The sequence below is a fragment of the Eurosta solidaginis genome, chromosome 5 (genome assembly GCF_040869045.1).
Source record: "Eurosta solidaginis isolate ZX-2024a chromosome 5, ASM4086904v1, whole genome shotgun sequence".
Classification (NCBI taxonomy): domain Eukaryota; kingdom Metazoa; phylum Arthropoda; class Insecta; order Diptera; family Tephritidae; genus Eurosta; species Eurosta solidaginis.
In genome coordinates this window covers 157,797,070-157,819,640 of record NC_090323.1, presented here as the reverse complement: position 1 = coordinate 157,819,640, position 22,571 = coordinate 157,797,070, and the positions used below count along the sequence as shown (strand labels likewise).

At 37.3% G+C, this 22,571-nt stretch overlaps 2 protein-coding genes across 10 annotated transcripts in view; both read left to right on the top strand.

Moving 5' to 3' along the window:
• LOC137254532 (hippocampus abundant transcript 1 protein) overlaps window positions 1-13,589 on the top strand; it is a 37,574-nt gene extending 23,985 nt beyond the window's left edge. For 6 of the 8 annotated variants that reach the window (XM_067792268.1, XM_067792267.1, XM_067792266.1 and 3 more), the window contains exons 2-10: window positions 1,666-3,025; window positions 5,390-5,485; window positions 5,565-5,897; window positions 8,062-8,253; window positions 9,747-9,955; window positions 10,086-10,172; window positions 10,242-10,339; window positions 12,010-12,297; window positions 12,671-13,589. In XM_067792268.1, coding sequence (XP_067648369.1) covers window positions 1,883-3,025; window positions 5,390-5,485; window positions 5,565-5,897; window positions 8,062-8,253; window positions 9,747-9,955; window positions 10,086-10,172; window positions 10,242-10,339; window positions 12,010-12,297; window positions 12,671-12,768 — 2,544 coding nt within the window. In that variant the 5' untranslated portion in view covers window positions 1,666-1,882 and the 3' untranslated portion in view covers window positions 12,769-13,589. Of the gene's footprint in view, window positions 1-375; window positions 397-1,665; window positions 3,026-5,389; window positions 5,486-5,564; window positions 5,898-8,061; window positions 8,254-9,746; window positions 9,956-10,085; window positions 10,173-10,241; window positions 10,340-12,009; window positions 12,298-12,670 lie in introns of those variants that run through there. The other 2 variants (XM_067792271.1, XM_067792270.1) reach the window with 2 other exon arrangements.
• A 4,965-nt stretch (window positions 13,590-18,554) lies between these two features.
• LOC137254528 (prominin-like protein) overlaps window positions 18,555-22,571 on the top strand; it is a 38,467-nt gene continuing 34,450 nt past the window's right edge. For both annotated transcript variants that reach the window (XM_067792259.1, XM_067792258.1), the window contains exon 1: window positions 18,555-22,525. In XM_067792259.1, the coding sequence (XP_067648360.1) occupies window positions 22,402-22,525 (124 nt within the window). In that variant the 5' untranslated portion in view covers window positions 18,555-22,401. The remainder of the gene's footprint in view (window positions 22,526-22,571) is intronic.

Below are 22,571 nucleotides of genomic sequence, written 5' to 3'. Positions count from 1 at the left end.
GGGTGACTCTAGAATGTGTGTTGTACGATATGGGTATCAAATGAAAGGTGTTAATGAGTATTTTAAAAGGGAGTGGGCCTTAGTTCTATGGGTGGACGCCTTTTCGAGATATCGCCATAAAGGTGGACCAGGGGTGACACTAGAATGTGTTTGTACGATATGGGTATCAAATTAAAGGTACTAATGAGGGTTTGAAACGGGAGTGGCCCTTAGTTGTATATGTGAAGGCGTTTTCGAGATATCGACCAAAATGTGGATCAGTGTGACCCAGAACATCATCTGTCGGGTACCGCTAATTTATTTATATAAGTCATACCACGAACAGTTATCCTTCCAAGATTCCAAGGGCTTTCGATTTCTTCCTGCAGAACTTTTCATTTTCTTCTACTAATTATGGTAGGTATCACACCCATTTTACAAAATTTGTATATAAAGTTATATTTTGCGTCAATAAACCAATCCAATTACCATGTTTCATCTCTTTTTCCATATTTTGTACAGAATTATGGCATTTTTTTCATTTTACGTAATTATCGATATCGAAAAAGTGGGCGTGGTCATAGTCGGATTTCAGCTATTTTTTATACCAAGATAAAGTGAGTTCAGATAAGTACGTGAACTAAGCTTATTAAAGATATATCGATTTTTGCTGAAGTTATCGTGTTAACAGCCGAGCGGAAGGACAGACGGTCGACTGTGTACAAAAACTGGGCGTGGGTTCAACCGATTTCGCCCATTTTCACAGAAAACAGTTATCGTCAAAGAGTCTAAGCCCCTACCAAATTTCACAAGGATTGGTAAATTTTTGTTCGATTTATGGCCTTAAAAGTATTCTAGACGAATTAAATGAAAAAGGGCGGAGCCACGCCCATTTTGAAATTTTCTTTTATTTTTGTATTTTGTTGCACCATATCATTACTGGAGTTGAATGTTGACATAATTTACTTATATACTGTAAAGATATTAACATTTTTGTTAAAATTTGACTTAAAAAATTTTTTTTTTAAAAGTGGGCATGTTCGTCTTCCGATTTTGTTAATTTTTATTTAGCATACATATAGTAATAGTAGTAACGTGCCTGCCAAATCTCATCATGATATCTTCAACGACTGCGAAATTACAGCTTGCAAAACTTTTAAATTACCTTCTTTTAAAAGTGGGCGGTGCCACGCCCATTGTCCAAAATTTTAATAATTTTCTATTTTGCCTCATAAGGTCAACGCACCTACCAAGTTTCATTGCTTTATCCGTCTTTGGTAATGAATTATCGCACTTTTTCGGTTTTTCGAAATTTTCGATATCGAAAAAGTGGGCGTGGTTGTAGTCCGATTTTGTTCATTTTAAATAGCGATCTGAGATGAGCGCCCAGGAACCTACGTACCAAATTTCATCAAGATAACTCAAAATTTACTCAAGTTATCGTGTTTACGGACGGACGGACATGGCTAAATGAATTTCTTTTTTCGCCCAGATCATTTTGATATATAGAAGTCTATATCTATCTCGATTAATTTAGGCCGTTACGGATTACCGTTATGCGAACAAAGTTAATATACTCTGTGAGCTCTGCTCAGATGAGTATAAAAATGAATTAGAGTTAAATTATTTGGACAGTGTGTGATACGCCCAGCGATATTTGTATGCAATTGATATTGTGATTTGTAGCAAGTGATCCTCAAATGTGACGATATTAAGAACAAAAAAACTCATTAACTGAAAAAAAATTACAAAAATTAAGCTCTAAATAATAATAATTTTAAAACAACTCTCGAATTAACAAAATTTCAATTATCGAATTACCAAAATAAACGCGACGCATCAATATTTAGCAGATGTTTAACATTTGCCATTTATTGTTCAAATTAAATAACTTTGCGCCGTCATGAGCATTGATGTGCCAACAACATCACATGATGTCGCCGATAATTCAAATGCCGCCGAAGAGCCAAACTCAAGTTGTGACATTACAGAGGATGACACAACAGCAAGTTTTGAAATTGATGAAAGTGAAGATGAGGCTACAATTACCCATATATTGGTCGATGATGATGTGGCCGCCGCCCATGCAATAACCACACAAATTATCGATAATTTATGCAAACGAAGCAGCAGTACTTTTGTAAGCAGAAGTAACAGTGGCGCTAGCAGCAAAAGCAGCAATGACAGCAGCAGCAGTGATCAGCATATCTACAGTAGCGCCTACAGCATTAGTAATCTAACAATAGATGATAATGCAAACTTATCAAGTGATCTCAATAAGAATGAATTAACTACTGTTGTTGTTGTTAATACAAAAAATCATGTGCCTAACAGCAACATATTCACAAATACACAAACGAACAATGTTAGTGATAATGATAAAAGAAATAAGCAGCAGCAGCAGCAACATCATAATCATCATCATTCCATTACAAATTCACCAACACCATCAGTCAGCTGGGGTGGTTTGGAAGATACAGAAATTAGTGGTGATTCAATATCATCAACAACATCGCATACAAAATCATCGACACCCACAACAGCAGATGTCGCAAATGTTATGGCTGGTGTGATGATGTCAAAACATAAGGATCCGATGGCAGATATGTCAAAAACACAAGCACAATTAAAACTAATAGTAGCTACTGCACAAATTCCACAACAACAACAAAATCTAATTATAGATGGCAACAATATCAATTCCATATCTCAAGATAATCTATCGTTTTCCAACGCAACCACAACTACCATCACTACTGACACAGTCACCGACCTAGATACAGACAATATTGGTGATACAACAAGTCCAGATGCTAAATTAGCGTTGACCAAACGTGCCATCCAAAATCAATTAGCAGCAACAGCCGCCGCAGCACCCGCAACTAATTATAACAGCCGTGATACGACATTGAAAAATGTTGTTGATCATGCGACAAGTTCGACTTATGCAAAACGAAGCAGTGAGTTGTCGCTGCCAGCGGTGTTAACGGTGAAGCCGGAATGGCATTGTTTTAAATGGATACGTTGTATTTGTGTGCACTTTAAGGTGAGATTGCAGTTTGTACAAGCGATTTGAAGCTGAGTACATAATCAATGTGCTCTCTTAAGTTTTATTTTTTAATTGCTCTAGGAACCGTCACGTCACCATTACAGTTAACCCAAAATTTAGACGTATCTTCAAAATGATCATATTTTCAGCTGTTTTAACGACTTAATCTCAAGACGTAGGCTTAAATTTAAGGGTTTATCTTGATCTCTGAGAAAAACTCTTATAATAAAAGCGTTAAACGAAATTGTTGTCAGACTAGCACTAGTCATAGATACCCTCCTTCAGTTACTAAAATGCAATGGATTTTACACATAAGCGTATGTAGATGACTTAAGGGTTAATTAAACTTCCTTAACCCTAACGCCATAGTCGTAACCATACCCATATCCATAACCATCACCAATGTGATCGATTAATGGTGCCTTAACTCAAAAATCGTGAAAATTTCATAAAAATGAAGAAAACGCAAAAAAATACAAACATATTGCACAAAAAATCTTAGTCATATCGTATCCAAAACAATGAATAAAATCTACAAAAAGTTATTAAATTCACCAACTCAAATATTTTTAGGTTATGTATATGGCGAGAAACCAAAAACCATAAGGTAGGTTCGCTCAGCTGTTTTATCTGGTTATGGATAAGTCACGATTACGAAGAAACAATATCCCATCGCATCCAAAAAGCCCTGCGCATCATAGAAAGGTGTTGTTACACCAAAAGATTGTCTATCAATGCTGACAAAACTATCCCAGTGTCTCTTACTCGGTGCCATCGATTTTCAATGAAAGCAAAATACCCAGGGGTGGCAATGGACAGAACCCCAACGTGGAATGTTCATCTAGATGCTACTTTAAACAAAACAGCCGGAGCTTCATCCTGCACTCTACTCTATGGCGGGGGGGGGGGGGGGGGGGTGTCTATCTCCCAAACTGGTATAGTGAACATTCAATGCTATTCTGAATCCAATAGTCATCTATGCTTTCTTAGTTTGGTGGCCTACGACCACGCAAAGAAGCAGTGACAAAGTTAAGCAAACTCCATCGACGAGTGATATGAGAACGACCCTGCTGCTGATGCACTTAGTGCCTTAGTGGGAATACCTCCCTTCCCTATTCTAATCTAATAGAGAATATTACACTTCAAAATATTTCTGAGCTAAAGATGGGAATTATGACAAGACATGAAAGTAAAAAGAAATTCATACAACATACGAACAGGCTTATTATCGAGGAGTATCCTCAATATGTCAGATAGCCCAGTAGTCTTGCGTGCCTTGCAGTCGTACACAGATAGTTCTAAGCAAGAGGATGAATACATTGGCGTCTTAATGGCCTGGGAACCAAAAAGCAGAATTTGTTCCGGGTCATCAGGAGCATAAAAGTAATAGACAGGCTACCTAGCCAAGCAGGATGCCAGAGCAGCATTCTATGGTCCAGTGTCTTCTGTGGACTTACAAAGGTACACATTAGGGAAACCATAAGTAACTTGGAAACAAAGCAGTTCAGACAAAACTGCATTGAATGTCCAGGGCAAAGACAAGCCAAATTGTTTATATTCCAAGCAACGAGAGTATCTGCCAAACTCACTAATTTAAGCAAAAAGAACATACGAACTCTCACTGGGTGTAGTCTACGATATCACCTAAGTAAGTTAAATCTATCCGATATACAAATCAGTGGCTTTCGTATGCTGGAGGATGAAACTGGATGATGTGTACCGGCACTCTATGCGAATGCGTTACTCTGGAAAGGCAGAGACTCTTCCATCTAGGTGACGGACTCTTAAATCCTTCGAAATACATGTATGCCCCACGTTGGGCACCATTAAGTATGTTAATACAATAGTTGGAAGACGATCAAAGCTACGAAATAACGAAAATTTAAGTTCAACAAATTTTAGAGATACACAGCTGAGTATGTTTTGTTCGGTTGTGAGCAGAAGGATGAAACTCCGGTTCACATTCTCTGCGAATGCATCGCTCTGGCAAGGCAGATACTCTCTCATCTAGGCGGCGTGTCTCTTAATTCCTTCGTTATATAAAGAAAAAAGCCTGAAGAGGTACTTAATCACATTAAAAGTCTCCACATACAGTAATAGCCAGAAAGGGCAAGCACAATAGATCTAAATAAATAATAAATAAATAACTGACAACGGCTTGAAGAGACTGCCGTTCAACGACTTCATTCTAGCCATAATTTGTCTATATAATTTATGTAATTTTTCACTATATTATAACTAACATACATGCATACCTTGCCAAACTATAATATTTGTTACAAACATACATAACTATATATGTATATACTTACATATATAATATCTGGATACTAAATATATAATTTACCATTTCTATTGCAGAGCTCCGGCATAGGCGAGCCCAGTGTTTACCACGCCTTAGTTGTAATATTTTTAGAATTTTTTGCCTGGGGACTATTAACAATGCCCGTTATATCGGTATGTAATATACATATTTTACTTTTTACCACAGTTTAGCAACATGCCATCGTCAATTTTCTTTTCTTTCTTTTTTTAGACCTTGAACCAAACATTTCCTGACCACACGTTCCTCATGAACGGTCTGGTAATGGGCATTAAAGGCATTTTATCGTTTTTAAGCGCGCCACTCGTAGGCGCACTCTCCGATATTTGGGGACGAAAGTTTTTTCTACTTATAACAGTATTTTTTACATGCGCGCCAATTCCATTGATGGCCATCAATTCATGGTGGTTTTTTGCAATGATCTCGATAAGTGGTGCATTAGCTGTGACATTTTCTGTAGTATTTGCTTATGTGGCTGATGTCACTACTGTTGAGGAAAGGTCACGTGCGTATGGCTTAGTTTCGGCTACATTCGCTGCAAGTCTGGTATGTACTCGTATGTATGTATGAAAGTAGTATATTATTTATGTGCGAATGTCAATTGGGCGGCTGAATGCCTTATTAGTTATATGTGACCCGGCCTATGAAAAGGTGGCTTATGACTCAAAAAAGAAACAGCTGTTAAAGATAAACAATGCATTTCTACAGTTTCTTAGTAGTTTTTCTTTTGCATTATTTTGTTTTTGAGTCATAAGCCACCTTTTCATAGGCCGGGTTACATACAATGTAGTAAGTGAACTAAAAACAATGCGGTGAAGGCTTTAGGTATTGTTATGGTCCTTTGCCGGATATAGATCCGGTACGTTCCGGTAACAAAACACCATTGAGATACTATCCCGACCATCTCTGGAACGATTAACATGACCACACTAAACAAATTAAATGGGGTTACAGGCCTGCCAAAATACTGCCCTCAGAACCGCCACGGGTTGTCTTCTTATGTCCCCCGAACACCATCTACATAATTAGGCGAGAATACTCCCCAGCAGGGAGTGAAATGAAATGCTAACCAAACACTTCCTGTTGAATACCCAGAAACCTGGGCATCCCAACAGACATCTGATTGATGAGCCAACACCACCTAGGGACTTAAAGAGTCGTCTCCGTAAGCATTATGAGGAAATACGGCACCTGAAAACACAGTGAAGTCCACATTTGGCGTCGGACCTCTATGTCAGGAATTGCCCGGTGAATCCTGTACTCAAAGAACAATAGCCTAAACTTGCAGAAGAGGATCGCACGCTCCCTAGGGAAACGCGAGTCACTTTAGCTCAACTTCGATATGGATACTGTAAAAGGTTAAACTCTTACCTATCCAGAATCAACCCCGACATGCAAAATGTATGCCCTGCTTGCAATGTATCCCCACATGAAACCAACCATCTCTTCAATTGTAATGTGGAACCAACGCCTCTAACACCCCTCTCATTATGGTCCACCCCTGTTGAAACAGCAAGTTTCCTTGGACTCCCGTTAGAGGATATTGATGACAATTTGTGATCGGTCGCACCTATTGGATGGGGCGAAGCACTGCTACAACAACAACCACACTAAACCTTCTAGGCACCTAACTAATTTAAAATCTTCCATAGTCAGAGTACAAAATTACACAGGCAGACAAAATTTAAACAACATTGAGACCCAGAAACCAGACTATATATTTCCGAAGGTTTATGATACGCTGAAAGTGCGAAAAACACCGTTTTTGCCCATATTTGAGGTTATGTAGCCTTGGAGATGTTATCTTTCACCAAACATAAAGGATGACATCTTTAAATACAAGTCTTCTTTCAAATGGCGTTCAGTTTGCTAAAATATCATTTTTTTTCGCTGAGATATCGCATTTTGAAATTGTCATGTTTCGAAATATCTACACCTGAAAATCGATTGAGATAACATAGACATGATATCGTTGATTACTAATTTTCTTGAATTGAGTCTTATTTTTCTTAAAATTGTGTATCACACCATAAGCGTGCTAACTCACCACACCCCTACACTATCTAACCCTCGGGTACCGAGTCACACACAGCCTTAACCCCTAGAAAGCACCCCTGCCACACCACAAGCAGGCAAACCCACCTAACATTGGGAACAGCGAGCTTAGTCGCATATTTTTCTTGAAATGAGTCTTATTTTTCTTGATATTTAGTACTACAAGTGGGCTAATTTACTTAACTTCTAACCCACGAACCCCCTAACACTTAGAAACCACCATTTAGAAACATGAAAATTTCAAAATGTGATATCTCAGCGAAAAAAAATGATATTTTAGCAAACTCAATGCCATTTGAAAGAAGAAGACTTGTATTTAAAGATGCCATCCTTTAATTTTGGTGAAAGAAAACATCTGCAAGGCTACATAACCTCAAATATGGGCAAAAACGGTGTTTTTCGTACTTTTAGGTTAGGATATCTCGAAAACCAGAGCTGATAGAGCAATTCTGAGGCCAGATTTGGATTCATCGCATCGAAATCCTTCGAAAATATATAGTCCGGTTTCTGGGTCTGAGATGCTGTCGGCCTCTGTTATCCAAAAAAGGGTCAAAATACAATAAAATCATAGAACTTCAATTTCAAACGTTTAACAACATAACATCACCCATATATTCTTACGATTTTTTAATGTATACATTTTCTTTTCTTTAAGGTAATTTCACCAGCTTTAGGTGCTTTGCTAATGGAGACATATGGTGATACATTAGTTGCGGCATTAGCGACCGCTATTGCGGTGCTCGATGTATTCTTTATATTGGTGGCCGTGCCTGAAAGTTTGCCTGAAAAAATTCGTCCTTCTTCATGGGGCGCGCCAATTAGCTGGGAGCAAGCTGATCCCTTTTCTGTTAGTGAAATATTTGTATTTAATAAATTTTTATGTAAACTTTACAGGCTGGAGTTTTAAGGAAAACGCTGCGCCTGAATTTATGTTCTAATGAAAATCTTGTTAAGTGGCGAGTATACAGCGCACGCTCGATAACGTGAACGCTCTAAAGCGTTAACACCCCCAAAACATAAACAGGCATTATTGTGCATTGACTACTCTAAAACGTGAACAAACCCAAAATGCTCTATAATATGAACAATAAACGTTACAATTATTTGAATGTAGTTTACATTGATCTCAAGTAAGTCTGAAATTGGGGAACCCGTAATTATAAAATAGGCATTTTATTCGTAATTGCATGTAAGGAGTAAAATATTTCAGTCGTGATTTTGGTTTTGCAAAGACTGTTTCGTCTTATGTTTTCTGGTGAAAATGAGTTCTAAAAAACCAGTGTGCTTGACATTAAAACAAAATGCTGAAATTCTCGGCTTTTTAATCATCTGTGACGATTTTAGCAAATAAATATAATGTTGCTAAATCAACAATTTCTAACATTAAAAGCGAAAAAGCAATAGTAAATAGAAAAACACTGCTTTCTTCAGAGTTGCACAAAATGGAGAGAGCTCTTTAACGTTGGTTTATCCGAATGCGAGATAAAAACTGGCCAGTAAGTGCTCTAATGTTGAAAGAAAGGGCAAAAACACTGCATGCAAAATTTAAAGAAAATGAAGCAAACTTCATGAATACGTCGATCAAAATGATATGAGTGTGCTAAGACGGTTAAGGGAGAAAGCTGTGCGTCAAGTTTTAGAAAAACAGAAGATACAAAAAAAGATGACTGATTTTTTTAAATAAAACCATCATAGTCTTAATTTTCAATTAATATGTAACGAAAACAAGAATGAAATGTGAATTCAAATGTGAAAAAATATATTTATTTAGTCTTTTTGGGCATTCCAAAACATGAACACTATTGTTGACGTGAACTGTCTTGGTTCGAATTAGTTCACGTTATCGAGCGTGCGCTGTATAATGTTTTACTAAATGGAGGAGGGTTAGATTTTCGGCACTGCAAGCGATATATTTGCTTACTTCTTCAAATATTTGCATACTTATTCATCTACATATATGTGCATTCATAACACAATTTGAACGTTGATTTTATCAAAAAAGGATTCGGTATCGAAACGGCGATCACGGATGGTCTCAACTCATTTGAAGTGCATTCCATCTAAGTTTATGCGAAACGGAATTTGAGTTCAGCTCCGTAAGTATTTGGAAAGACTTCTCCGAGCTAACAAAACGATGCTTAAGACAGGGCCACTACCTGTCGTGTGATTTCTTCAAGAGGGTTTTGTAAATTAAACGGTTCCTCCTCCATCTCGTAAACAAGCCACTGTTTTTGTCTATAAATATGATGATACATAATTTAGGCGCATTTGCCTTTTTTATATACATTTCGAGGTCTAAAATAGTATTTCATTATTTAATTAATCAATGCATAATTTCAGGCACTGCGAAAAGTTGGCTCAGATCAAACGATATTAATGCAATGTGTTGCTGTGCTTTTGTCGTATCTGCCTGAAGCGGGACAATACTCATGCATATTTGTTTATTTAAAATTGAAAATGGGCTTTAATTCAATGGAAGTGGCAGTTTTCATAGCGGTTGTTGGCGTGCTTAGCATATCCGTGCAAGTGACATTGGGTTATCTAATGCGGTGAGTACATACATAAGGATTACTGTCATATTTTTCATTCACCGCTAATGTTTAATAATAACTTTCGTGTCTTGTGACGTCGACTAAAGTCGTTTCAATAATGCAAAACACATGTTCTTTCATTTTGCAGGGTATTTGGCGCAAAAAATACTATTATTTTAGGCTTAGTATTAGAAATGTTACAATTATTGTGGTATGGACTTGGCAGTAAGTCTTGGTAGGTTATAAAACAAAATTTGTGTTATTTTTGCAACTAAATTTTTTCATCTATTCAATCTCGTTAAAGGATGATGTGGGCAGCTGGTATATTGGCTGCACTTGGATCGATAACTTATCCTGCGATAAGCGCTTTTGTTTCTATTCATTCGCATCCTGATAGACAGGGTAAGCTGTAAATGTAAAATCATATAATTGATTTTGATATTTTTTGATTATAGAGTTTCAATATAGGCTCAAAAGACCTTGAATTTCCCTTGGTTGCTGCATATTTTCATTTTTTAAAAGGTGCGTGTTCCGGGAACGCGCACTGAGCCCTCACAAACTAAAGAACCTTATACAATTAGATTACAAAAGGATAATTCAGAAGTGGAATAAGTTAAATCTGTCTACACCATGTTTCAAATATATAGTTGGCTCATCTGTAAAGCAACAAATGATGTCTATTCAAATTGTCAAAATCTGTTTATTGGTATTAGGCGAATGGAATGAAATGAAAACATAAAACATAGCAGTTTTTGTGTGTGGTAAGAAAATGTTGTCAATGTGTTGGTTTCATTTTGAGTTTGCCATTTCCTTTTGACAATCCCATCGACCATACAATGATAAAAATAAAATCAGCTGATGAGATGAGCCAACCATATTATTGAGCCATGCGTCTACACAAATGAAAATAATTAGACTTCACTCGAAAAGTAGATATAAATAATTGGCTCCATTTTTTGTCACCATATTGCGGAAACTCTAGGAAACTAGGAAAAATGGGTAGTTTTCAAGGAAAATTGAGCAGAAGCGAGGAGGAAAATTATGGGTGGACTGATTGGGTACTGGAAATATAAAGGCAGTGGGCTAGTAAAAGGAACAACAAGAAGAAGAAAAGGTAATGAACCAGTGTGAGGAAAAGCAAGATTTAGGCTACAACTACAGAGATATTTAATTATGTTGCACAAGAAGAGAAGGAAAGGAAGTTGTTGCAGTGATAAAGACACTCCCCGAAGGTTCTGGGGAGCGTTATCGATGTTAATGGTCCTTCGCCCTATATAGAACCGGTACGACCCGATTTAATATGACCTTATTGAACCTTCTAGGTCATCCCGCCTCCCACTCTTAGTTTCATGAGGAACTGGGAGTCGCCATAACTTCACCTGCTAAATATTTGTAAAGCGCATTCATGTTTATAACAGGATTCCCCTCGAGTAGACTGATGCTGTTGTATTAACGATAAAGACACTCCCCGCAGGTTTTGAGGAGTGTTGTCAATGTTAAATACCTCCCACCCCCTAGTTCCTTAAGTAGGGAGGTCACCAGAACCTCGGCTACTTAATAAGTGTATGATACATTCATAGTTGTAACAGGGCTCCCGTCGCGTTGGTGAGTTTGACAATTGGATTGCGGAAGCTCTGAAACTTTGTGTTGCTTTGATAACCTTTGAATCCTCCCTCTTGATACTCGCGTAGTAAGGTTGACAACTGGATTCTTCTGAAACTATAAAGCTTTGTATTGCTCTTACAAAGTATTGTGCATTGGCTTAAATATTAGGCTCAGTAGCATAGATTGATCAGAAAAATGTCTTGAACATCATATTAGACTCCGTATGATAGTACCAAGACTCGCAGTGCTTACAATATATGAAATTTGCGATTTGAGGATTAGTATTTGCTAAGCGTTCATCTCAATCATCAAACCATATGCAATAATATGTGAAATTAGTTACATTCATGAAGTGTATATGGCCTTCTCTGCAGTCAAAGACAGTCTTATTATCCCTACTTGTTTCCATAAATTACGTTTCTGCTTCTCACTTTACACTAAAAATATTGTCGAAATTTATTTTATAGGAGCCGTTCAAGGTATGGTAACTGGTATGCGCGGTCTATGCAATGGACTAGGGCCAGCACTATTTGGTGTGATTTTCTACTTGTTCAATGTGGATTTAAATGATAACCCGTTGGGCAAAAATCCTGATGATCAAGTACAAAAAGAAAATAATAAATACACAGAATTAATACCAGGACCACCATTTGCTATTGGTGCACTAATGGTTATATTCGCGATTTTGGTTGCAATCTACATTCCAGACAAACATAACGAGATAAATGTGAATCGAACTGCAAGTGAAAAGAAACGTAAATATATTTGCTAACAAATTATACATTGGGGTGGGTCAAATTTATTGTTGAAAAGGCACATCCAGTTTCGGAATCTATGGGTCATACTGAGTAATATTGCCCATAGCCATAGGTCTGAAATGAATTTCGAGCCTCCCTAATTGTGTTAGAAAATTTTATATCAAAATTTTCTCACTTGATTAGGGAGGCTCGAAATTCATTCCAGACCTACATACATGGATAATATTACTCAGTATGACCTATAGATTCAGAAACTGGATGTGCACCTGCAGTTTTTTTCCCCTATACAATTTGACCCACCCTAGTATACATGCATTGATTTTGTATTATTTATTAATATTTTCGTTCTCACACTCTCTGCTGCTGTTAGGTGCCTCTGTTGATGTGCAGTACGAAATTGAATGCGGGAACAAATCGACGAGTCCACTAGCGCCATTAATGCGATCAGATTCGATGGCACAATTGTAGTTTTTTGTTTTAGTAAAGTAAAATTAAAATTAACCAAAAAGTAAAAAAAAAGAAAACACAACAACAAAATTAACATAATAAGCATCATTGTTTTCGTATTTTTTGATGAAATTTGTGAAATGCATAGCAAAAAACAAAAAACAAAATATGAATTCTAATTAAGTGCTGCTGACTTTTAATTTTGTAGTTGCTAAATTAGTAAAGTTAATAAGAAGAAAATAATGAATTCCTATAATGAAGTTATTTATATTATTTTTTTTAAATTTAATTTAAAACATTAAAGAGCAAATGTGTATTTTTAATACATGTATGCATGTTCGTTCTGTATGTATGTATGTTCTGTATATATAAAAAACCAAAAACAAAAAAAGTAGAGGAAAATCTGTAGATTACTATAAAAAAAAATTTAATAAAGCTTTGAGCTTTGTTTGTGGTTTTGTTTTTAAAACCCCACTTTGATATATAAGTTTTTTTGTAAAATACGTAATGTCCCCTCCCTCAAATTAAATAATAAGATTGATTATGTTATATTTATTAAATTATAACCTCAAACATCATACATATGTAGGTACATATTAACTATTAAAAGTAAAATTTCATTCAGGTTTTATGTTTTTTTTTTACTTTACGTGGCTACTTCACTAAGTTCAAATTGTATATTTTTTAAAATAATAATTATTATAATGAGAGTTGAAATATTTTTGTGAAACTTTAAACTTAGCGTTGTACTTGGACGAAATAAAACAAAATCTAAATAAGCAAAAACAAATAAAATCAAGTGTGATCAAGAAGGTACATTTCTTCACGGTGTCGTCAACGCAGTTAATGATCTTTTTGTTTTCTATACATTTTCCTAAAAGGGGTGAAATTATATAGTTTATACAGTTATAGCCGTCGTAGGCGCGCCAGTCGTTTCTTCGTTGGGTTAACTGACGCCAATTGGTATACCAAGGGAATTTAAATTTTTCCACCTGGTCCTTCCAGCGGAGTGGGGGCCGCCCTCTTCCTCTCCTTCCATATGCTGGTTCTTATAAAAAAAACTTACTTAGCCGGCGCACCATCTTTCATTCGTATAACATAGCCTTGATTTATTTATAGCAAAAAGGTAATTTCCCATTTTTCGAAGTCTCCAAAGCAGTAATATTAGCTTCCAAAGTTAGAAATTGGACCCTTCCTAATATATTTTTGTTTATTGTATTAAAATTTGTAAAATAATAAAAAAAAAGGTTTTTAGTTAAACGGTTTTATTGAAAACAATATAATAAATAAAATAATTATATTAATTTTTAGAAATTTCACGCGCCCAACGCTTTTATTTAATTGTCTGATTAACGCCCTAGATTGATGAGGATTGTGATGACTAGTACCTAGGACCTACCTAATTATTTTCTAGCTTTTAGTATTATTATTACTACATGCAAGTATTGTTTTCAATAAAACCGTTTAACTTAAATTTTTTTTTTAATTATTTTATTTTTAAGTTTTTATTCTTTATTTAATTGCCTCAATCTATTTAGTTCATTTAGTGACTCATTATTACAAGTACTTTTTCCTGACAATTTGTTACAATCTAAGTCCTCAATACATAATCCTTCCAAAGATTTTACTCGACTCTGCGCCACGTATGCTTGTCCCTCCTCCAACTCCAAAATATTTTGATGTCACTTCTCCCGGGCTGTATGTAATATTTGTTCCAAATATGAGCCAAATCAAACATTATAGGTCGCTTTCTATTCATGTGTGTATTTTGTGTTCCACATATGAGCCAAATCAGACCACAAATACGATTTTTGTGAATATCTCGATCCTTGCGCCACCTAGCGGCGATTTTTTTCATAGGTCGCTTTCTATTCTTGTATGTATTATGTGTTCCAAATACGAGCCAAATCGAACCACGAATACGATTTTTTTGAATATCTCGATCTTTGCGCCACCTAGCGGCGATTTTTTATAGGCCGCTTTCTATTCTTGTATGTATTATGTGTTCCAAATATGAGCCAAATCAGACAACAAATACGATTTTTGTGAATATCTCGATACTTGCGCCACCTAGCGGCGATTTTTTTTCTTATTATTGCATTGTCATCGGGTTCTGAACTATATTCCAAGTTTCAAACTTGTAGCTTGTCGGGAAGTTACTTAAATTTCAATTACAAAATAAAAAGATGATAAAAAATTTTAAGGACTACCTTTATATAAAAGGACCAAAAAATATAAGGCAAATTTTTCTTTAATATAGACATATTCTTGTTGAATTTTGACTAAAAAACTTTAACAATAGCCCTTGTAAAAGAATTTTGGGATTTAAAATTAGAAAGGTAGAGCGCGTGTTTAAATTTTAAATAATCAATTAGTTAATCCCAAGTACATGGTGTGCCTTAAATTGAAAGATTGCGCCCCACCTTTATAGTTTTAAATCCCAAAATTCTTTTACAAGAGCTATTGTTAAAGTTTTTTAGTCAAAATTCAACAAGACGATGTCTGTATTAAAGGAAAAATTGCCTTCTATTTTTTAGTCCATTTTTATATAGGTAGTCCCTAAAATTTTTTATCATCTTTTGATTTTCAATTTTTTAGTACTGCATACACAAAGGCAATTGCAACTTAGATTAGTAATTTAAGTAATTCATAAGTGAAAATTCTTATCTTTATTTATTTGTTCCGAATAGCTACCCGTTCTTTGGCGTTGCTCGGACGTACTACGTCTATATCTATATTCGGCTTAGGTGACTGTAGAAAAATGTATGTGTGCTACATATAAATCGGTGAATTATTATAGCTGTTCGATGTTCTTGATATTGGTGGAGCGGGTGAGTTGGACAAAGAGGATGAATGTGGTGAATGATTCTTGTTGTTGATTATTCTCATAATTGGCGAAACCGGATAGTGCAACGCAATCGTTGTTGGCGAATATGATCACAATTGTTGAGGAAGTAAGTTCAACACAATTGATGATGTGGTGAATTTTCATTGCTGGTGAATGTACATCATAACAAGAGAATTCCACCTCGTTTGTCAGCTACTTAATTTGCACAGCTGAAAATCGTGGTGAAATTCACATACGCCTGAAAGTCTAAAAGAATCGTGGTGAAAGTCGCGTACGCCTAAAAGTATGCAAGGACGTGCATTGAGTTGGGCTTCAACGAGGTGGAATTCTACAACGCCTGCAACACTCAGGAGGCTAGCCATGAAGGTATAGCCTAATCTTCTAAATAGTTCGACTTGTGCGTTACGTAGCTCAAATTTTTTGATCAAACATTTCACTGTCACCGAGTTTTAAACTATATTTCAGGTTTCAAGTCTCTAGATATCCAGGAAGTTGGTTAAAATCGATTGCAATATTCTCAATTTAAAACTAGTTTTCTCAATATCTCAATTCATGCGCCACCTGGCGGAATTTTTTTGATAAAATATTGCATTGTCACCGGGTTCTGACTTACGGCTCAAGTTTCATATCTCCAGCTCACCGGGAAGTTACTCAAAAATCGATTGCAAGGTTCGATTCGCAAGGATGGAGATATTCAAAAAAATCGTATTTGTGGTTCGATTTGGCTCATATTTGGAACACATAATACATACAAGAATAGAAAGCGACCTATGATGTCCGATTTGGCTCATATTTGGAACAAATATTACATACAGTCCGGTAGAAGTGACATCAAAATATTTTGGAGTTGGAGGAGGGACAAGCATACTTGGCGCATAGTCGAGTAAAGTCTTTGGAAGGATTATGTATTGGGGACTTAGATTGTAACAAATTGTCAGGAAAGAGTCCTTGTAATAATGAGTCACTAAATGAACTAAATAGATTGAGAAATAATAGGCAATTAAATAAAGACTAAAAACTTGCAAATAAAATAATTTAAAAAATATTTTTAAGTTAAACGGTTTTATTGAAAACAATACATACATGAAGTAATAATAATACTAAAAGCTAAAAAATAATTAGGTAGGTCCTAGGTACTAGTCATCACACTCCTCATCAATCTAGTCCGTTGATCAGAAAATTAAATAAAAGCGTTGGACGCGTCAAATTTCTATTGATAGTCATATATAAGACCAACTGAACCTTAATCAGGTTATGCTACGCCTTACATTTTTAGAAATTTCACGCGCCCAACGCTTTTATTTAATTGTCTGATCATTGCCCTAGATTGATGAGGGGTGTGATGACTATTACCTAGGACCTACCTAATTATTTTTTAGCTTTTAGTATTATTATTACTTCATGTATGTATTGTTTTCAATAAAACCGTTTAACTTGAATTTTTTTTTGAATTTTTTTATTTGTAAATTGTATTGTCACCAAGCCTCGAACTGTGCGCAAAGTTTCAAGTCTCTAGGTCACCGGGAAGTTAGTTAAAAATGGTTTGAAAGATTCCCAAATCAAAACTAATTTTCTTAGTATCACCTACGTCACCTAGCGAAATTTTTTTGATCAAATATTGCATTGTCACCGGGTTCTGACTCATGGTCCAAGTTTCAAGTCTCTAGCTCACCAGGAAGGTACTTAAAAATCGATCGCAAGATTCCCTGCGTTTTTTCAGAGATTTTCTGGGATTTTCGTTTATCTCGATTCGTCTGCCACTTGACGGCACTTTGTTTTCCACGAATTGTAGTGTCATCGACTCGCAAACTATGTGCTAAGTTTCAAGTCTCTGGATCACCGAGAAGTTAGTTAAAAGTCGATCGCAAAATTTTCATTTTAAAAGTAGTTTTCTGTATATCTCGATCCGTGCGCCACCTAGCGGATTTTTTTCACTTGCATTGTAATGTCTCCCAGATCTGAACTATGTTCTAAGTATGAAGTGTCTATGCCCAACGGGAAGTTACCGAAAACGACTTCCGTGGGTCAAAAATTCGTATGTAAATGAGGTGACAAACATGAAAGGGACTTAATATAAAGGTATAAAAAAGTGCTGTCCAGCGTGTCAAGTCAACCTAAATAAAACCGTTTAAAAAGGTACTTTTGGGAGCTATATCCCAAAATGGTATACTGAACATTTAATACTATTATAAAGCCAATAGTCACCTACGGCTCTTTAGTTTGGTGGCCGAGGACAACGCCAAGAACAGCAATAACGAAATTCAGCAAACCGCACTGCTTTGGCATACGAGTGCGAAGAGAACGTTCTCTGCTGACGCACTTAGTGCCTTGCTTCGCTAACCTAACGGAGAAAGAAGGAACACCTGCTGCACTAAGGCTTCAAAATATCTGTGAGCTAAAGAGTGGAAACATGGCAGTAATAAAAAATTTCATAGGAAACCACGTATTGCAATGTTCCTAAGCTCAAAATCTCATTGAATTTCTAGGTGTCCATTGTGCACAGAACTCTTATGCAAAGAGGGAATCAACTTACTGATTCTGACTCAGAGGTCTGGTTCACAGGTGAAGCTAAATTTGATGGCGGAAAAATGGGAGCTGGCGTCTATGGGCCGAACTCCAAGAAATCGATACCAATGGGATGCTATCCCACTATTTTTCAGGCAGAAAGTCATGAAATAGAAATTTGCGGTAAAGTGTGTGTAGGAAGAGACTTATCCTCATTACTTCAGACAGCCTTGCAGTCTTACAGAAGGCTTTGTTGGGATGACTTTCCGGTCTTGGCGGTAATGAGCAGGCAGACTACCTAGCCAAGCTGGGTGATATCTCACAAAGGTACACATTAGGAAAACCATAAGTAACTGGGAATCAAGGCAGTTCAGACAACACTAGATTGAATGCCCAGGACAAATACGGGTTAAATTGTTAATACTCAAAGCAATGAGAGAGAAAGCCCCAGCGGGTTAGGGGATCAGAATATACCCGCGGTAGATATGCCTGTCGTAAGAGGCGACTAAAATACCAGATTCAAAGGGTTGTGTAACGCAACCCTTCAGGTTGCCAGCGCAATATATAGCTTCTCCGAACCCAATTGTCAACCTCACCTATCCGCGGCGAATCCTGTTTCACTAGCAGACGAGGCTCTGGCGACCACAAGCTCCTCATGGAACTTGGGGGTGGGGAGGGGGGAATGGCCTGAAGGTTTAATGTGGCCACATAAATCGTTCCCGAGATGGTCGGGCTAGCACCTTAATGGTGCTGTGGTACCGGAGCGTACCGGATCTTTATCCGGAAAAGGACCATCACATCGATAACACTCCCCAAAGCCTTCGGAGAGCAACCTTATCGCTACAACAACAACAACAACAACAACAACAACAGGGGGAGAGAAACTCATTAATCTAAGTAGCGATGGCATACGAACTCTCACTGAGTACTATACGGAGCACTGTAGTCTGCAATATCACCTAAGTACGTTAAATCTATCCAATACACAAATATGTAGCTTTTGTGAGCAGGTTCGCCGGTTCGTATTCTTAGCGAATGCGTCGCTCTGGCAGAAATTAAAAGCGATAAATTATACACCTGGAAAAAGTGAACGGATAAGGTAATACGACACATGGTGGCCTAGCGGGTCGTGGTTCGGCCGTAAGCTTAAAAGCGCAAAAAAACATGAATAGAGGTAGAGCATTTTGAGGTTGAATATGGGTCGCATAACGCGATCCGCCATTATCAACATATTGCACACCTAGATCAATAGGGAGCTTACTAAAAAATCCGAAATCCTGATGTTATGATTATCTCCAGACTTTCCAGTTAAATACATGCCGAAATGTATACTTGATTTTATAATACCTCCACTAATCAACGAGAGCATGGACCATGACAACAGCAGATGAAGCGGCTTTGGGAGTGTTCGAGAGAAAAGTTCTTCGAAAGATTTATGGACCTCTACGCGTTGGCGATGGCGAGTACCGAAGAAGATTTAATGATGAGCTGTACGAGCTATACGCAGACATCAACATAGTGCAGCGAATTAAAACGCAGCGGTGCGCTGGCTAGGTAATGTTATGCGAATGAATGATGATGCTCCGGCCAAGAAAGTGTTTCTATCGGAACCCGCCTCTGGAAGCAGAGGTAGAGGGCGGCCCCCACTCCGTTGGAAGGACCAGGTGGAAAACGATTTAAACTCCCTTGGTGTGACCAATTGGCGCCGGTTGGCGGAGCGAAGGAGCGACTGGCGCGCCTTGTTGGACGGCCATAACCGTTTAGACGGTTAAGCGCCAATTAAGTAAGTAAGTAATCAACGAGAAGGCTGTAAAAATTAAAAACTGCATTGGCGCATATGGGTGTCGTCCCAAAACAATCCCGAAGTTAACCTTAAAATAGTCCTAAAATAAACCTCAAAACAATTCCAAATGGTCCCCGAAAGAGTGCCGTTATGCAAAAGGCAACACCCAAAACTATTCTTAAAGAGTTTTGAAATGATTTGTAAAACTATTTGGAAACTATCTCAAAATATACACAAATAATAAAGAATATTTTTCTTCTTGTAACGATAAAGGCACGAGGAGTGGTTTTGATGGTGACGGTCCTTTGCCGGATATTGATTCGGTACGCTCCTGTAACAAGCACCATTTAGGTACTAATTCAATCGCACCATCCACTGTTTCCCCACCGGAAAGGAAATCTCGTCGGTGGTATTCATGGTATCTGTTTTTTCAGCTGCCAGTTGCATCGTCTTTCTGTATATTAAATAGTGCGGGTTGAACAGGACCTTCAGGATTTACCATGATTTGGCCACGCTAGCAAAGAAAATGAAGGTCTTTAAGCCTCGTCGCAAGAAGTGACTAAAATCTCCAAATCCGAAGGTGCGAAGTATCATACTGTGGCGAATTTTAGCATCACTATGTTGTTAGTAAATAAAGGCACAACAACAATACAGCTAGCTGCCACTCTTGTGTACATGAACAAATCAATCTTTATTTACACACATACATACAAGGCAACGAAGAGATACTCACAAACACATGTAATCATCAGCTGATGTAGTTACTCACACATACACCCTCACATGGCTATAAGATAAACACAAACTACAAATATACATGTATATAGATGGTAACCAAGCAGGATATACAAAAGAAGGTGAAACGTCTAGACCTTAGGATAAATATGCGAACGAAGCAACGAAGAGTATAAAAGCAGCGCAAGCTGAGTAATCAGTTTGATTAACACACGCTATTGTGAAGTACGCGATATTGAAGTATAATTGTACTACTCCCAAAGTAATCTTAATAAAGACCCAGAACACCATCTACATAATGAGGCCAGAATACTCCCCATAAGGGAGAGAAATGAAATGCTAAGCAAACTGTTCTTGTTGAATACCCAGAAACCTTGGCATATCAACAGACATCTGATTGACGAGCCAACACCGCCCAGGGGCTTAAGGAGTCATCTCTGTAAGCATTATAAGGAAATACGACACCTGAGAGCACAGCCGTATGATGCCAAAAAACACAAGCAGGTTTTCAGTGAACTCCACAAACAGGCGTCGGACCTCTATGCCAGTAATTGCCCGGTGAATCCTGTACCCAAAGAGCAATACCCTAAACTTGCAGAAGAGCATCGCACACTCCCCAGGGAAACGCGAGTCACTCTAGCCCAACTTCGATCTGAATACTGTAACAGATTAAACTCTTACCTATCCAGAATCAACACCGACATACAAAACATATGTCCTACTTGTAACGTGTCCCCACATGACACCAACCATCTCTTCAACTGTATTGTGGAACCAACGCCTCTAACACCCGTCTCATTATGGTCCACCCCTGTTGAAACGGCAAGTTTCCTTGGACTCCCGTTAGAGGATATTGATGACAATTTGTGATCGGCCCCACCTATTGGATGGGGTCCAGCACTGCTACAACAACAACAGCAACCAGTTTGCAATACTGAATATTGGAGTGATTTATACAACAGTTTAGTGATTCGAACGTTAGCAGAAAGTTTGAAATAAGCGGAATCCCCCCGAATTCGTTACAATACAAATCGTTACCGCGGCAGTCTGGCTAGTACCAGAGCGTACAGGATTTATAACCGACTACGGATTGTCTACGTCCGTAACACCACCCTAAGGCAACCCAAAATCCATCGGGAAATGCGTTATTCCTGGGCAAAAAAGCGTTTGCCTTTTACAACGTTATGCTACGTTTGCACTGCACCAAATGCATTGTTTTGTGTGAAAAATTCCAAATGCGACTAATCACTAACTTAATTGCATCATGTCTTGCAGGAAGGCTTAATCAAAATAAGAAATACGCATGTGAGGCCAGTGTGACCCTAGTATTAACTCGAATTTTGAGGTTTTTACCATTCAAATTTGTGTCACATTTTTGAAGTTTTCATGAAAAAGCATTTGCTAATATTTTGTTCACACTGCCAATTATTGAGGAACAACTTCTTGTTGTTGCTGTGACGGTAAAACAACACTGCCCGAAGATGTAGAGGGGTGCTACCAATGTGGACAGCATTTTGCACGATATGAATCCGGTGTGCCCCGCACACTAGCGCCTTCTGGTACTAAACTCTGGTACCTATGTGTGGTGGTAATCCTCCCATCATCAACTCCATATTCGAAGTTGAAGGCGATTATATCTCTCGATCAGAAATGATTTACATGGAGCACTCCTTATAATAGAAATTGACTTTACATGTGTAGAAACAAATGCCATAACATGTTCAAAAAAAATTATAAAAGAAAAATATTTTGAAAAATAAAATAGTTTGAAAAACAAAAAAAAATGAATAGTTGCACGAGCGGCAATGAGACAAAGCTAGCGACAAGAACGTCAGGAGATGACCACTTTAACGATCGTCTAATTGATCATTTCATGGATGATTTTGCAACAAAAGATATAGATTATGGTATGTAAATTATATAAATGTTGCAAATTTGGAAATTATTCATTTT